Genomic DNA, 16,168 nt, shown 5'->3' with positions numbered 1-16,168 from the left:
TGTTAATACTGTTCATTATTTTAGAAATGAACCACAAATTATTTAAATTGAGAGGCCAAGAAAGCACTAAAAAGGTTCCCTTAATTTAACAGGAGTCCCCCCTTCGATCCTGAATAATCAATATTAGGCACATTTGTCAACCATGCATTTACGCTTCATCGTCTCTCTCTACTTTTACTACACTCTCTTTTACTATAGAATCTTTCCCTCACTATGAACTTTAATAAAATATTATAATAGTTATCACACACACATATATATATATAGCAACAGCCTACAAATAATATTAATTAGATAAATTATATTCAATAAATTATGTGCGATACTTTTGTACGAAAATTTTTTGATAAAGAGAATCGAATCACTTAATATTGATTAAACGTTCATATACTCTACGATAACCTTTGAGAGTCAATTACTATATATATTATTTCTTTTATTTTTAGTTTTTTATTTGGTGAAGAGATTTATTATAATTCGATATGGAATTTGATATATTTGTTTTGAATAGATCTCTTGTGAGACAGTCTCACGAATTTTTATCTATGAGACGGGTTAACCTTATCGATATTCACAATAAAAAATAATACTTTTTCATAGATGACTCAAATAAGAGATCCGTCTCACAAAACACGACCCGTGAGATCGTCTCACACAAGTTTTTGTCATTTGTTTTAGTGTACTCCAATTTTTTACAAAATATTAAAATGAAAAGTGAGATTATTAAACTTTTCAATCAGCTTTAAATGGTGTTAATTAATTATTTCATATTCATTAAAAAGTATTTCCAGCATGCATGAGTCCTCTCTCTCTCTCTCTCCCCCCCTCTCCCATCCTTTCTAATCTTTACTGCATTACACACACTGGGTGTGTGTTTTGTTTCTCTGTCAATCTCATGTGCTTCTCTCTCTATCGAAGAAAATACACACATATTTTACCAGTAGATGTACTAGTTAGCGTTTACACTCCACATTTGCATGCTCTGTTGTATGTCAAGAAATGGTCTTTAAAGTTTCTCTGCGTTTGATTTTGCTTTGCTGGTTACATATGGTTCTGAGTTTGAGAGTTGATGGCATTGGTTCTGAGGTTTCTGTGAAATTATCACGCGTCCCTCGTGAGTTCTCTAATAAAAACTCAGCCACGTTTGTTTTTGAAGTTTTGGTGGTTGGCAACGGCGGAATTTGCACTGATTGTTCCACAAATTGCAAGGTTGGTTCCTAGTTCTCACACAAGAAAAAAATATGCTATCTTTGTGGTTTTTTAGATGGGATTTTGGTCTGATTTTATGTGAATGGTAAAAATTGGAGATAATTTCAAGATCTAAGTGCCATCTCTCCGTAGTTGCTTTTGGGGTGGCGTAATCTTCTTGAAGAAGTTTGACTCTTTGATATGGTTCAATGCATGTACCTGTAAAAAAGGAAATGTTGTATTTATACTGTGTCTATTTTAATTCACTTGTCAAGTTGTGATTTTAGTTAATTGAAACATCAAACAATGTTAATGGACGGATAGGAATTAATAGTAACTAAAACTTGCGCTTTTCCGAAAATAAATAAAGAAATTTCAATTTTTCATTTGAGGCCACGCCTGGATCTGATTTTTTTACATATTTTGTGTATATAATAATATGTGCCATACCAGTTTTAGTTCCCTTGAATTTTGTAAATTAATTTGTATAAACGTTACAAATGCAGCTGGATGATAGCACATTTTCGACTTGTGAAGGTGGAAATATTTCCTATACAAGTCTACTTGATGGAAATCACACATTTGAGGTGTGCACCAATGGGTTGCCTGGAGTTGCCTGTGCCGGCTATGATTGGATTGTCGGTTGAGCATCATCCTATGTTTCTTCACACACCACCTTCCAAATTATTAGGGCATCAAGAATAGTAATTCACCTAAAGTCAAGAAATTTTTGTGCCTCAAATGTCTTTCATAAAGCATGCATGAGAACAAGTTCTGATCCATTTCATTTCCAATATTTGCTGCTAGTTTTAAATAGCTTGCTTCTTATCACACCGGTGGTGTCAAAAATTTAATCGGGAGTCAACTGTATCCGTACATTTTGATTCAGTATAATATGAATTTTCCATCAATGGGTGAATCACGAGCTTATAATTTTTGAAAATATACATGCATTTTCAACTTTGTTTATCCTTTTTTAAGGATAACACACCATGGCAAGTATTTTTTATCAATCTCAAGTGATAACATAGTCTATTCAACAACATCCTTCATGCAGATAAGGTTTCTACACACCAAAATGCAGGGTATGCTGAAATATGGATAATAGTAGGCAATGTTGTTTCTAGCAGGGGGGGCAATCAATCCCCCACGTGCAAAACTTTAAAATTTCAACTTGTTTTTTAAAAATTCAACATTTCTACCCCTCGACTTAGTGGATCCACCCTATGACGTTAGGACTTTTTTTTTGCGCAAGTTTAGTTTTTCTGGTCAGATAATCTTTCCAAACTTCAGCCTGATTCAGTTTGTACCTATTTTTGCAGACACCATTAACCCAACAGCATATATTACTACTCCAACGCCCTTTACTAGTGCTTCTCGTGTCTTAGTGAACATATCTTTCAGTGAACCGTGTGGTGGTGGAGGTGGTTTCAGATCTTCTTCTGTAAAAGCCTGCAATGTGAGTAGGTGGTCAGCTGAAACTGGATCAAGACTCAACAATGCTCTGTTTCTTTCTAATGGTTTAAATGGAGATCGTAATTTCGAATATGCTCTTGCTGACTGCCTTCTTTCTTGACAGCTTCTGGTTTATGGTGCGGGTGAGGTCGTACCAAGTACATTTGATGTTGTTCAGCCACATTTGAGATATTCTATTGTTCTGCGTTTGTCTCAAAGAATTCAATATGGACGCGTGATCTTGGTAATGGATAGAAATTTCTGTACAGACTATGCAGGAAACATATTTGCAAGGAGTTAAAATTCGAGTTATTTCATACACATTGGTGAGTCCAATTGCTACATATTTAAAAAAACGAAATCGTAGCCTGATTTCTATATGTAGTTGAATGCATACAGAATGATCTATTGTTGTGGATTTATGCAGATAGAAGAAGCATTAATGTGAACTTGAAGACTCATATACCCAAAAGACAACTTCCAATTGAAAATGAAACTAGAACTGTACTGGCAACTAATAAAAATAGGAACCTAAAGGTGTACTTATATTTCACGGAGTCAGTCCTCAACTCATCCGCTGAAATTCTAAATTCCATCACCACGAGTGAAGGATCATTTGTGCCCATCAGCGGGGATACCTTTAGAAATCGAAGATTTGGCTATCAGGTTCGTGATCATGAACACTGCCTACTTGAACTTATTAATTTCTATTGTGCTTACAAGCATAACAGACCTGTTATAGTTACAATATTTGTATTTCTTATGTTTCTTTTCTTTATCAATTTGCAGCTAACAGATGTAGCGGAGATGGTCATTGTTACTGTGAGCGTGCAAACAAACTTAGTAATCAGCAGACAAGGGACCTCTGTTACTCCTGTGCCTCCCATCACTTTTCTCTATGGTAGGTGGCATTACTTTTGAACTCGTGCTCTATGCCAATACTTTGTTGTAAAAAATGGTTGGAATTCTTTGCCTTAGTTTTGAATTCTTTAATGGTTTTAGATTCTCAAAGGCCTACCGTGAGGCTGAGCACAACAAGCAAAATGCGAACAAAAGAAACAAGTATTCCGATTGTGATCAAATTCATCAAGCCCGTGTTTGACTTTAACTCATCTCTCATAACCATCTCTGGGGGTCATTTGCTAAGGTAAGCTGCTTCATAAATCAATTGCGGGTCCTGGAAAAAATTTGATTTTGTCATCAGTTTGGTTTTGTGTTATTCAGTTTTCAGGAGATGAGTAAGAGCATCTATACTGTGCATGTACAAGCACTTGCTGATTCTATATCAGTCTATATACCTGAAAATATAACCACGGATGTCTCTGGAAATAAAAACAGAGCATCCAACACTCTACGAATCAGGCACTGTAAGGATTCTGTCTTTTTCTTGGAAAACATCAAATCTGTATGAAAATAAATTTGAGGGAGTTTTTAATAATTTGATTCGCACTGTTTTTTTGTTTATGCAGATTCTGTACCGGTGGAATCTTTGATTCTTTCAACCTTTGTCACTACTGCTTTTGGTGTGACATGTTTGATTGCAGGGTTTCTCACTGTTTCAACAGCAACACTTCTATCTGTTGGAGCATTCTCCAGACCAAGTTCTATCTTATCCTCCGACCCTGCAAGAAATATTTTTGTAATTTCCCTTCGCGTTCTATAGTCTTATAGATTGAAGAAATACAAGTTAACATTGACTGAATCTCGATGCTTTTATGACAAGAAGAAATTTGGATTCGACTGTGCCGACATACTCTATATTGTTGCATGGAAATGATAACTTTTTGACAAAATTTAATGAGCACTTGAACAGAATCCATACTTGTTTAACTGAATTTTTTCTTGAAAAGTTTCGGTAGTTGTTGTTAGGAGTCCCTATAATCTACTGATCAATAAGATGGCATGAAATTAAAAACGAAATTAAAAACATTAAATAGTTTACATGCTATGAATTTTAAGCGACTTCCATGTATTTTTACTTTATGCAGAGAATCGCTTACCACATTCAGGTGTTTGCACTCTCTAAATGGCTGGCAGTTACTTTGCCTGTAGAATATTATGAATTTGCAAGAGATCTGCATTGGAGTATCCCGTACTTCGAGCTCCCATGGGAGAGGCGAACTGTCCCGCCGATGATGGTGGGATCGAGTTCTTCTAGGAGCCGACTAGTATGTAGTTCTGAAATCCGTGATACAGAAGTTTTCAAGGGTGTTCAACCAAGTGTCGGTAGTCTGGATTCAGCAGCCAAAGTTTATGGATTGCCACTGACTCCTATGGAATACAGATCCTATTTTGAGGTCATACATCTTGCTTTTACTTGAGTTTTTATCATGTAATACTGGTACAACAGCATTTGCGTGTTCATGTATACATTTCTCCCACTCAAAATTGGATCTAAGTTGGGTTGAGCCAACTCATGAACATGTCAATTTGACTAGACACAAGCTTTCTAAAGCTCAAACATTCTATTCAAGCTCAACTTCAGTAGTTTGAACTCTCATCAGATGACTAACACGCCTACATTTTTCTATTTTAATGATGCACAGAAAAAATATTTGTATTGTAATTATTATTATTTTTTACTCTAAATAATAAATTTTACTTATTTGTTATTATTAATAATTTCATAGATATTGCTCATGAATAATTTTGTATCCTTGCAAACATGGTTGTGAAACAAAACTAATGAACCAAGTGGAGCCAATGAGTTAGCTGAAGAGCTCGACTTTTAGATTTTCTATTTTTGTTTTTATATGATGTTGAACTCAAGTTAAATTTTTTAGAGTTGTGCTCTGGTTGGGAGTCCTTGAAATTTCACAAGCTAAAATTCATACATGTCACATGTATGTGAGACTAACATAGCCATCTTACTGCATGAAAAATATAGGCTCAAATGGCTGTTAGCCGCTTTGTCCAGCGTAGAAGTATTCTTTCTGTTCTGACCTTATTATTGACTTGTATATATTGCAATTCCAGAGCCATATTATTGTGCCACAAGCTGAATATATTTTAGATCCAAGAAATTCACATGGGTAAGTATTTCAAAAAACTTCTTATGCTCATCTATTTGGTCTTTATTTTGGTGCATTCAACTTTGACAAAAGCAAACTTCAATCTACACTTGTCTGTTAGAACTAAGGTTCGAAATCTTTGTATAGATGCATTCGGTGAAATGATTTTATTAACGGTTTGTTTGTATTTACCATTTAGTTTATGAGTTATGCGGCAGTCACTTTTTTTAACTGATCAAACTGTTATTTTCTAGGTGGAGGGATTTCAGTAGAAGCATGTTTTGGTTATCCATTATTGGTGGCACCTTGGTTCTGGTCCATGCTGTATTCCTTTTTGTCCTTAAATTCAAGAAGAAAAACAACGAAAAACGGAGCTTTGGAGCTCTTATTTTTCCAAGATTCGAGATCTTTCTGCTAATTCTTGCGCTGCCATGCTTTTGTGAAGCTTCAGCTGCTTTGCTCAAAGGTACTTAAAGTTTACTCTCTCTGCCAAAATATATGTTTGTTCTGAATCATTTTTGGCTTTTGATATATATTTTTCTGATCAAGAAAATACGTTTATTTAACGTGGCAAGGTGGGACATCTTCTGGAATGGCCATTGCCTTTCTGATGCTGAGTATAGTTGCTATTGTCATGTTATCATTGTTTTTGTTCCTCTCCTGCGGAATCACATTAGGGAAGCTGCTTCAGTACAAGGAAGTACACCACGAGGGACAAATATTTGGATGGTATAAAGAAATTATTAGAGTCATACTAGGTCCTGGTAAAAGAAGCCAATGGACGTGGAAGAACCGCCTCGGTTCAACTAATCTTACCATTTTTGGCCCTCTATTCGAGGATCTTAGAGGCCCTCCAAAGTACATGCTGTCTCAGATATCTGTTGATCCTCGGAACAAAAGGGATGACAGAATAATCGCTTCTGATGACGACACAGAAGATGCAGAAACACCTATAATTCAAAAATTGTTTGGAATTCTGAGAATTTACTACACATTTCTTGAATGTTCAAAACGTGTGGCACTCGGAATCGTGGCTGGTGCTTACGTACATAAATCGTCCTCAAAAACTCCAACTATCATATTACTTTGTATTACCTCGTTTCAACTGTTCTTCATGGTTCTTAAGAAGCCGTTCATTAAGAAAAGGGTCCAACTAGTCGAGATTGTCTCAGTGTCAGGTGAGGTCGCCGTTTTCACAATCTGTTATGTTTTCTTTGAACAGCAGTTTTCCCCCGAAAACGAGAGAAAAATTGGGATTTCAATGCTGTTGATATTCTTGTTAGTCTTTCTAGTTCAAATGATCAATGAATGGCATGCACTATACCGTCAGACAACGCGTCTGGATCCCATCAACAATTCGTTTTTGCGAGGTTTGGAAAATGCTTTAATTGGATTCCTCTTGTTCTGCTGTCCCCATGGTTTGGTCAAGGATCTCGACCGAAAGTTCCCCTCAGACAACACTCATGAAACAGCAGAAACAACTTCTTCAACTAGTAGGATTAGGAGCTTGGGGAGCGTGGCCTTGGGAGACATGTCGTGGTTGAAGCAAATACAAGAACTAGCAAGATCAAGCTTTGGTAAAGATGGAGCCAGGGCCATCCCAGACGATCCATCCACGAATAAATCTACCAAGATGAGCAGATTTTGGAGAACCAGGATGAGTGGAAGCTCAACTGCATCTACTTCTGCTGACGTTAGTACAAAGCAGAGGGGATTGCACCGAGAATTGGAAGAAATTTTTTCATTCAAATGAGACAATCTTAGATATTGATATCCCTTCTGAAGTTTTGGTGGTGTCCTTCCTTATGAGCTTGAAAATTCTGTACGTAAGGGGAACTGGCCAGCATTATTTAATGATTATTCTTATGGTTAAGTATTTAATAATTGCATGGTAGAATTAGATTTTACAGGTCATATGTGCAGCAAATGCAACTACATCTATACAGGGTTGATTCNTATATATTTTGGCATTTGATAGGGTCTCGAGACAACTATTGCAGTCAAAAGACCGCCGATTTAGAGTAGTTCTGTAGCCTGAATATAGAGACCGAATGCCTTACCAATAAAACTGTAATGTTGAGGGATTTGTGCCTAATACCGTGCAAATTTTGCGTTTTGAGTTTGGTAAATTCATATGGTTTGAGTTCATTAAAACGGTGTCGGGGTACAATTACTTTGTAAGGAGGGTGATCGATAAAGTAAAGTCTGAATCTTTGTGTAATTTAAAATATTTAAATTGTTTAGTTATTGATAAATATATTTTTTTGGTAAAACGACAAACATTTGATATCATAATTGATATGATAGTCAATACGATATGTTCAATTATTATTTATTATAAGAATTGAAATTATTGTGGTATGGATTATTGAGATTCAATAAATGTCCTAACTATGAGAGCTCTCAAATAACACAATGTTATGAATTTTATAATTTCATCATAGCATTCGTTGGTTATTTTATTGTCATTTTAGAATACAATTTGATTTTTTAACGTATCAAAGAAGATAGTTTTCCATTGAATGATTAGTGTTGGTTTTGTAAAGTCAAGTTGTTTTTTGTAGTGATTATTTTGTCCTGAATCATCGCATATTTATATTTGTGCATAATTATCAATTTATATTTGTGCATAATTATCAATTAATAATTTAAGTTGTTTATCTGTATGTTTTATTATTTTGCTTGATGTTATAATAATTGAGATAATATTAATATCTTAAACAAAATCCTCATACATCAAGTTGACTGCGCAACTTTTTCTAATAAATAAATTCTTAATTATTTTGTGTGTATAAATATATATAGCAGCCATCTGTCGCTTATTCAGAACAATAAACAAACTCAAATGGTAACACCTGTTTGATCGTCTTTCCACTTGTATAAAGAAAAAGAAACAGAAACAGAAACAGAATGGGATCCATCTTTAGTTCAAGCAAGACCAGAGAGGAGATACAAATGGCTCTCGCCAAAGCTAAACAGATTGTTGCCTCCAACCCTGTTGTTGTCTTCAGGTCACAATCCCTTTCCTTTATATTTCTCTCAGCGATTCNGCGATTCTTTGGTTTTTTTTTTTTTTTTTTTGAGAATTCGATGCTGTGGTGGTCTATTGAAAATGGGTGGTTAAAACTATGAAAACGGTGCGGTTCAACTATTGCAGTTGAGAATTCCCTGTTCACAGCAGTTATTTCTTGTTTGGCTATTCAAGATTTTGAATTTTTTTGTAAGATCTTTTTACTTTCATTTGACGCGATTGGGATTTTGATTAACTTTGAAAAATTTCACATAAATATGGGGTCTGCCTGCTGACTGCTGAGCATGCCATTGTATTGGCATCTCTACTTTTAGCTTTTCCTCTTTATCTCGAATTTTTTTCATCACCATCACCACGAAATATGAGAATTTGGAGGGAGTATACTAATGGGGAAACCGATGATCCTGCAGCAAGACTTACTGTGGGTATTGCCAGAGGGTGAAGCAGCTGTTTTCCCAGCTACAAGCAACTTATAAAGTGATTGAACTTGATCAAGAAAGTGAGTATATAAAACCATTTTATACTCTTATTTTCCATCATTTAAAAACCATGCTTTTTTGATTCTTGATCATCTTTTGATTGTTCTCCAATTAAGGCGATGGCGATGCAATTCAAGCCGCATTAGCAGAGTGGACGGGGCAGAGAACCGTCCCGAATGTTTTTATAGGTGACAAACACATTGGGGGATCCGATGGTATGTCGGAATTAAAACATAATTCTTTCTCCTTTTTGAAGCCCACGCGGGACCTTGTTATGATGGGAATATTTTCTTTTTGTTCTTGCAGTGGTACTTGAGAAACATGAGCTAGGGAAGCTTGTTCCTATGCTGTCTGAAGCTGGTGCAATACCAAAACACACAACTCAGTCGTAGACATGGCTTATATGTTGTCATATCTTATATGTTGAATTTGAAGAATAAATAAATATATAAAAGATAATGAATAAATAAATATATTATGTGTTTTTTAACTTCCACTTTCGAGAACTGTGATATGATGTGCATGAAAATATATTTGAACTTGGTAACGACTTGATGTTTGACATCGCATGTTTGAAAAATATAAACGGAAAAAGAGCAACTGTGGTCGAAAATAGGTTACGAGCAAGATTAAAGTAATTCGAGTGTAAATGAAAAAAAAAGTTTTTCGAATTTTACTATAGATACAATAATAGAATTACCATAAAATTTGAGATCAAATTAACAAATTTTCGAGATATAAATATCATGAAAGTGTGAACATTGAGTTTTAAAAAATATTAAAATTGTAATAAGTATGAACATTAGTCTATACAAATTATCCACGTCCGGGCTTTACCGTAGGCCATCAAAAGTAAATAATTATTCTAAGATGAATGATGATTTTTAATCAAATTTATTCACTCAAGCGCAATCTAAGATAATTTCATTTTCTTAAGGTAGCGGTAGATGTATGTATCCACAAGTCAAGAGTCTGTAGAGCTTTCCCAGACGAATGTACTTTTCGGGCAACATCAACCCCCTCGGACAGATTGTTTACATGCCCACTCACCAACAGAGCAGCTGCTGCATTTAGCACCTGTTCAATGTCACCAGGAAAGGAGTTTTTAGAATGTGTACCAGTTTTCCTTACTGAATTTGAAAGAAAAAGTGTCAGCTTTTAATAAATTTCGGTTGGATAACACAAATGTAATTGGATGCCTTTTTTTGTTGTAAAAACTCGTTTGGCATTGCAAGCTCAGAATAAGCTTGTGACCTCAAGCTCATGCTTCTTTATTTTGAAGTCGATTAGCTCAAGCAGATTCATTTACATCCTTATGCAGGACTTCATCGCATGAGGCGGTCTTTTAAAAGAGTGACTGCTCACAAGGAGTTTAAATAATTTTAAAAGAAAGTTTGAATACTTAATAAATAAAAAATTTGACATATAAGCTAAATTATACAACAAAGGCGTACAATTCTCGGTATTGGCTAAAATTGATGAATTTCAGGCAACGTTTGATGAGTTATGACTTATGAGATGCCTTTCACATTTGAAGGATGCTCAGAAGTGGTAGAATGCTCTAAATCTCAGATAGGACTCAAGTCATACAAGGTTATAAACTAAACAAAAATTATGCGTCCCATTTATTTATCTACAACACGCAGGAATCAAATAAACAGAAGAGAAAATTTACCAGGGCATCAGCGATACTCCCCTTTTCTCCTGATAGTACACGGCGAAGTACGTCTGCGTTGTATTCTGGGCCTCCACCTCGCAAACTTTCCAGAGTGCATCGAGGTATACCAAAGTCCACTAAAAATCAATATTTAGTTTAGTGGCATCCTGCTGAATATCCAGTCTTTAGGAAAATGAACAAAAGATTCGTACATGGATCGAATGAGAACTTCACCACTTCATTCGGGTTGACATCAAGGACTAATCCAGGCCCTGTTGAGTTTATACAAAAAATATCCATGCAAAAATTGAAAACATTAAGAGGATAAGCTTTCATAAAATAAGGGATAGAATCATTTCGAAATGGACATGATGCCTTATAGGACAGGTAACAGAAGTGGATATCTTACCAAGAGGACTCATCTCATCCAGCCCTTCAGAGTGAACTACCAATGCTCGTTTCATACCAAATCTCTGAAGTGCTTTGGCCATTTTTTGGACCTAGCCAACAATAGGAAAATTGTATCTCATATTCGAAGCTTCTAATGCCCAAACATCAGTTGGAAGTAAAGAGAAAATAAGTTTCATGAACAAGTCCAAATTTAAGAATAATACATAAAGCTCTTAGCTTATAGGAAATGAACTCACGAGATCTTCTTTGTATACCCCAACAACAGCAAAAGGAACTCGGGCTGGATTCAACATGGGCCCTAAAATGTTGAATACAGTCTTTACTTTAAGCTTTTTCCTCACAGGTCTAACAACCTGCATAGCTGGATGATATATGGGGGCCATCATAAAGCCGATTCCTGCTTCATTTACGCACCTTTTTACCCCCTGAATACAATGAAGTCAGACAAGCAAAATAATTGTATGATGACGACGAACATGGTTTTCTTTAAATATTATAACGTTTATTAATATGGTCAGGTCAAGTCTGCTTTTGCAGAAACAACTAAATTCTTAGAAACCTTACTAAAAATTGTACCGGAGTTAATTACTTTAATCAGGGATCTATTATCGCAAACCATTATTCAGATATTAATTCTTCTATCCTGAATCTTATATTTGGATGTGGCAACATTCAAATATACTAGGAAAATCAAAAGCTTTTTATGTTCATCAAACGCTGTGCAGTGGAATTTCGTATATATTTTTCAATTACATGTCATTAATAAAAAAAATTTCCTAATGATAATTGCACATTTTTATCATCAGCTCCCACTTGACGTGATCTTCGATTATATTAAGAAGTTTGATACCAAGCTCACATGTAATGGCAAAACAAATTACAGTACTACAACTGAACTGACCTCTGGCTCCAAGTTAATTGCAACCCCTAATGATTCAAGAACATCGGCACTGCCACAGGCAGAAGAACTAGAGCGATTACCTTGCTGTGATTCAACCATAATATAAGGATCAGTTTACTTCAAGTATCAAAACTAATCAAATACATATACTCAACTGTGGGAGATTTAACTAATCTACGGCCTGAATATCGACCTTTGCAACTTTTGCACCACAAGCTGCTGCAAGAATTGAAGCTCCCGTGGAGATGTTCACTGTATTTGCACCATCACCACCTGTACCAACGATATCAACAGCATCATTTAGTCCTTCCACTTTCTTACAGTGTTTGACCATCGCCCTTGCCAATCCAACCACCTGTTAATATTTGATTGGTGATTACTTTAATACGACAAATGAGAAGACCATTTCCACTGCCATAACTATCCAATAGCTGCCTTCTTATCACTGCGAAGTTGTAATCCTATAAATTTTTTCCTGAATTCAGAGTAATATATTTAACAATGGTACACAAAATATGTGAGCTTCCTACATTGATATCGTCATATTTTTAAAAGCCAAGGGCAATTATTCATAAATTTTCAAACCGCATATCTGCACGACTGCATCATTCACCTAGATTATGAACAGTTCGTATTAAAGCACAGCAAGCTCATCAAGAATAATGCATAGAGCGTGTGCTGGCAAGTAGTAATTTTAAAGATACCAGCTCTCCTAAACAACGCTAGACCCAGAAAATCGAGGGAGCCTGTAAATTTGAATTTTCAGGAAAAAAATTGGAAGCATTAACAGAAAAAAAACGCATATTCTTCAACCAAATAGAAGCGCTTACTTCTTCATAAGTTTCTCCTTTAGCTCTCAACAGGACGAGAAACGCACTAATCAAAGCCTCATCAGCACCATCCAACAAGAAATCAAGTGACGACTCAGCTTCATCTTCAGACAAATCTACCCCACTTATCAAACTTTCGATAAGCTAAAAATCAATCAATTAAAAATTCCCAAAAAAAAAATCAGAACATAGCAAAAGACTAAAAAACCAACCAAAAAAACGCGAATTCAATGCAAAAAAACAGAACCCAGAAAAAAAGATATAAACTTTATAATTAATATCACACCTGACTGAAAGAGGTTACAGGGGACCCATGTCTGTCTGAATCCTTCGAAACAGATGGCACAAAACTAGAGTGCTTGATATTAAATGAAGCCCGAGAAACAGCATTCTTGACCTCATATTGCGGAATAAAACGGCGAGGAATAAGAGACGAACACTGAAATTGAGGTGCGTAAAGACACACACGTTGTTGCAGTGAAACAGCCATTTTAGCCGTGGGCTCCAAAAAGCAAGTAAAAATCCGCGGCGAAACTTTCTCGAGTAAACGGCAACAATAAATAGCTGCTGAATAGGTTGTGCTCTAGCAATTTGTACAGATTTGACAACCGGTAAAGTAATGCATTAATTAGGGTTTCAGGTTTTTGGAATTTTAAGAACCTAAATTTGGGAGGTTGACACAACGCTATCGACGTAGTATAAGATCACACGTATGTGGGCCCTTTATTCTTCAAAATTATAATTTTAATTCCTTCAAAAAATTAAAGTTTAATTTCTCAACACAAATTTCATCGTCATCAAGATTTTTTTCCACTGTTTAGAGAGGTTTATGCAACTTATCACGTAAATGGGTTGGCAAGAACGGGACATATATAATATATTCACGGAACGAAACACGCTGTCCCTTTCCAAAATCAAAAATAAAATCACAACGAAAACGATCTCACGTATCAATTTTGTGAGAAGAATCAGCGATCTCACCTAATTCTCATGAAAAATATTACTTTTTATGTTAAAAATATATTCATATGATTATCCATAGAGTCAATCCGCGAGATCGTCTTATTTGATGACAAGGCTTCTTATTGTTTGAACTAGATTACGAATCGCTAAGATGTAATCTTAATTTGATTTTTTAAATTATTTTTCCATAATATAAAATCCAAATGACGTAGATAGCCAACGAAAAAAGTTAGGCAGATGGATGGAAAATTAGGAACTGTATGAAATAGTGGTCCAACCTTACAATAACTTGTTAGAAATTAATGGCATATTTATTAGATAATTTACAACATACTATTTTTCTTAGCCACAATAATGGGTGCTACTATACGAAATTAGAATATGTCATATGTGAAACGATTTCAGTCATTTATATCTATGAGATGAATTGACTAAATCTATTTGTAATGGAAAAAATATTTTTCATATAAAAAACAATACTATTCACGAGTCATTGAGTCAGAAATCGTCTCAAAATATCGAATCGTGAAACGGTCTTATACGATTTTTTGTGATGAAAGTATATATTTTGTTTATCTATTCTTTTGAATTTTTTAGAAACAAAGGATAATATATTTTGTTGAATGAGAAATCAAACAAAAGATAATTTATTTGAATTTTTAAAACGATGTTTTAATTCTCTAAAAAAAAACGATGTTTTAATATAATAATAATAATAATAATAATAATAATAATAAGTAATTACTGTAAGAGATTGTAATTGAAGCAATATTAAAGCATAGAAGTGTCAAACCATTCTCACAAACTTTTGGGTTGATCATTGTGTCTCTTAGTTGTATCATTTAATTCCAAAATGCCTATATCAATTATTTACTAAAAGTTGAATTGTTAATGGATGCATAATTCATGGAAAGACACATTCATTCATGAGAAGACACATTCATTAATGGAAGGACACATTCATTCATGGAAGAACACAACTCTCCATTGCAATTCTTGTGTATCTATAAATATATGTTCTCCAATACAATATGATTGTTACATTATTGTATTGAAGGGTTTGTTGTATCTTGGGGGTAATTTGTTGCAAAAACTCGTTAGCAAACTTTGAGAAATGAGAGCAAATAAAACCTTAAAGGAAAGTATTCCTAATACGCCTCAAACCCGAGTTTTCTCTACACTACTTATTTATTCTCTATTACATATTGTTATTCTCTATATTCACCAACAATCTTTAAGGTTTTAAATTCATTCTTGCAATGGCAACCGAAAAGAACAACATGACTTCTTTTCTCAATCCAAATGTTCAACTCGATCGATTCGACGGCACCAACTTCACCCGCTGGAAAGGAAAATTATTTTTTCTGCTTACTGTTCTCAAGATTGCATATGTTCTTGATCCAAAGTTGGAGCCACTTCCTGAACCGAAGGATGATGATACTGAAGCAGTCAAGGCTGCACGAAAAAAGCGCGAAGAGGACATGGTGATATGCCGTAGTCACATTCTCAACACACTCTCCGACAGACTCTGTGATCTCTACAACTCAATTGAATCTCCTGTGAAGATTTGGAATGCACTCGAGTACAAATACAAAATTGAGAAGGAAGGTACCGACAAATTCCTCATCTTAAAATATCTTGAATTTGTCATGACCGATACAAAGTCCGTTCTTGATCAAATACATGAATTGCAACTTATTGTTACCAAGCTTCTTGAGTTAAAAGTGATAATTTCTGAATCATTTCAAGTTGGGACTATTATTGCTAAATTACCCCAAAGTTGGAATGGTTATAGAAAGAAACTTTTGCATAGTATAGATGACATAACTTTGGAGGATTTGCAAAAGCATTTGAGGATCGAAGAGGAGACTAGATCTCGTGATCCTAAAGGAAATATCCATGAATTCTCTAAAGTTAATGTTGCTGAAGCAAGTAAGTTCAAAAAGAATTTCAAGGTAAACAATGATAAAAAGTTCAAGAAGTCGAGAAATGGCCAGAAAAAGTTCTTTGGAAAATGTTTTAATTGTGGAAAGAAAGGCCATAGACAAAGTGACTGCAGGTACAAGAAAGAAGTCAATGTCAATAAAGCCAATGTTGTTGAAAATCAACATGAAGATATTTGTGCTATGATCTCGGAAATAGAAATTGACATGATTACCGAAACCCCCATGGCTGCAACAAAGTCCAATGATTGGTGGATTGATTCCGGTGCTACCATTCATGTTTGCAACGACAAGAAATT

General features: G+C 35.0%; 3 protein-coding genes across 12 annotated transcripts; 2 read left to right on the top strand and 1 right to left on the bottom strand.

Annotated features, from left to right (window-relative positions):
• Window positions 1-898: 898 nt before the first annotated feature.
• Window positions 899-7,603, top strand: LOC140958876 (uncharacterized). 9 transcript variants are annotated; one of them, XM_073416454.1, is made up of 13 exons: window positions 899-1,209; window positions 1,695-1,775; window positions 2,511-2,647; window positions 2,768-2,969; window positions 3,071-3,309; window positions 3,433-3,544; window positions 3,646-3,790; window positions 3,868-4,010; window positions 4,113-4,282; window positions 4,632-4,940; window positions 5,620-5,675; window positions 5,909-6,120; window positions 6,230-7,603. In XM_073416454.1, exons 6-13 carry the CDS (start codon window positions 3,451-3,453, stop codon window positions 7,405-7,407), a joined length of 2,307 nt encoding a protein of 768 aa, XP_073272555.1. In that variant the 5' UTR covers window positions 899-1,209; window positions 1,695-1,775; window positions 2,511-2,647; window positions 2,768-2,969; window positions 3,071-3,309; window positions 3,433-3,450; the 3' UTR covers window positions 7,408-7,603. The 9 variants fall into 9 exon arrangements, with proteins under 9 accessions (XP_073272555.1, XP_073272559.1, XP_073272562.1 ...); XM_073416458.1 differs by having other exon boundaries at window positions 1,695-1,830; window positions 2,593-2,647; XM_073416461.1 differs by having other exon boundaries at window positions 1,695-1,830; window positions 2,593-2,655.
• An 859-nt stretch (window positions 7,604-8,462) lies between these two features.
• LOC140958879 (glutaredoxin-like) lies at window positions 8,463-9,654 on the top strand. The gene is made up of 4 exons (XM_073416464.1): window positions 8,463-8,665; window positions 9,096-9,184; window positions 9,281-9,379; window positions 9,471-9,654. The coding sequence occupies exons 1-4, from the start codon at window positions 8,565-8,567 to the stop codon at window positions 9,554-9,556; spliced, it is 375 nt and encodes a 124-aa protein (XP_073272565.1). The 5' UTR covers window positions 8,463-8,564; the 3' UTR covers window positions 9,557-9,654.
• A 217-nt stretch (window positions 9,655-9,871) lies between these two features.
• On the bottom strand, window positions 9,872-13,655 carry LOC140958878 (anthranilate phosphoribosyltransferase, chloroplastic-like). 2 transcript variants are annotated; one of them, XM_073416462.1, is made up of 9 exons: window positions 13,250-13,654; window positions 12,964-13,107; window positions 12,327-12,488; window positions 12,134-12,217; window positions 11,469-11,657; window positions 11,231-11,321; window positions 11,034-11,093; window positions 10,840-10,958; window positions 9,872-10,241 (listed from the first exon to the last, which is right to left on the bottom strand). In XM_073416462.1, exons 1-9 carry the CDS (start codon window positions 13,451-13,453, stop codon window positions 10,089-10,091), a joined length of 1,206 nt encoding a protein of 401 aa, XP_073272563.1. In that variant the 5' UTR covers window positions 13,454-13,654; the 3' UTR covers window positions 9,872-10,088. The 2 variants fall into 2 exon arrangements, with proteins under 2 accessions (XP_073272563.1, XP_073272564.1); XM_073416463.1 differs by having other exon boundaries at window positions 10,186-10,521; window positions 13,250-13,655.
• Window positions 13,656-16,168: the final 2,513 nt, after the last annotated feature.

Source organism: Primulina huaijiensis, chromosome 15 (assembly GCF_012295235.1).
Source record: "Primulina huaijiensis isolate GDHJ02 chromosome 15, ASM1229523v2, whole genome shotgun sequence".
In the NCBI taxonomy this organism is placed as follows: domain Eukaryota; kingdom Viridiplantae; phylum Streptophyta; class Magnoliopsida; order Lamiales; family Gesneriaceae; genus Primulina; species Primulina huaijiensis.
The sequence above is the reverse complement of the archived record's forward strand: the minus strand, read 5'-3'. Positions and strand labels throughout refer to the sequence as shown.

What these genes read in the sequence shown, in the direction of transcription:
- LOC140958876 (XM_073416460.1), top strand. Translation starts at nt 3,451, where the DNA reads ATGGTCATTGTTACTGTGAGCGTGCAAACAAACTTAGTAATCAGCAGA. An exon ending in CACTCTACGAATCAGGCACT is followed by an intron (nt 4,011 to 4,112) that starts GTAAGGATTCTG and finishes TTGTTTATGCAG; the next exon opens with ATTCTGTACCGGTGGAATCT. An exon ending in ACCCTGCAAGAAATATTTTT is followed by an intron (nt 4,283 to 4,631) that starts GTAATTTCCCTT and finishes TACTTTATGCAG; the next exon opens with AGAATCGCTTACCACATTCA.
- LOC140958879 (XM_073416464.1), top strand. Translation starts at nt 8,565, where the DNA reads ATGGGATCCATCTTTAGTTCAAGCAAGACCAGAGAGGAGATACAAATG. An exon ending in AACCCTGTTGTTGTCTTCAG is followed by an intron (nt 8,666 to 9,095) that starts GTCACAATCCCT and finishes ATGATCCTGCAG; the next exon opens with CAAGACTTACTGTGGGTATT. An exon ending in GATTGAACTTGATCAAGAAA is followed by an intron (nt 9,185 to 9,280) that starts GTGAGTATATAA and finishes TCTCCAATTAAG; the next exon opens with GCGATGGCGATGCAATTCAA.
- LOC140958878 (XM_073416462.1), bottom strand. Translation starts at nt 13,453, where the DNA reads ATGGCTGTTTCACTGCAACAACGTGTGTGTCTTTACGCACCTCAATTT. An exon ending in GGATGAGATGAGTCCTCTTG is followed by an intron (nt 11,094 to 11,230) that starts GTAAGATATCCA and finishes TAAACTCAACAG; the next exon opens with GGCCTGGATTAGTCCTTGAT. An exon ending in GGAGTATCGCTGATGCCCTG is followed by an intron (nt 10,242 to 10,839) that starts GTAAATTTTCTC and finishes GACATTGAACAG; the next exon opens with GTGCTAAATGCAGCAGCTGC.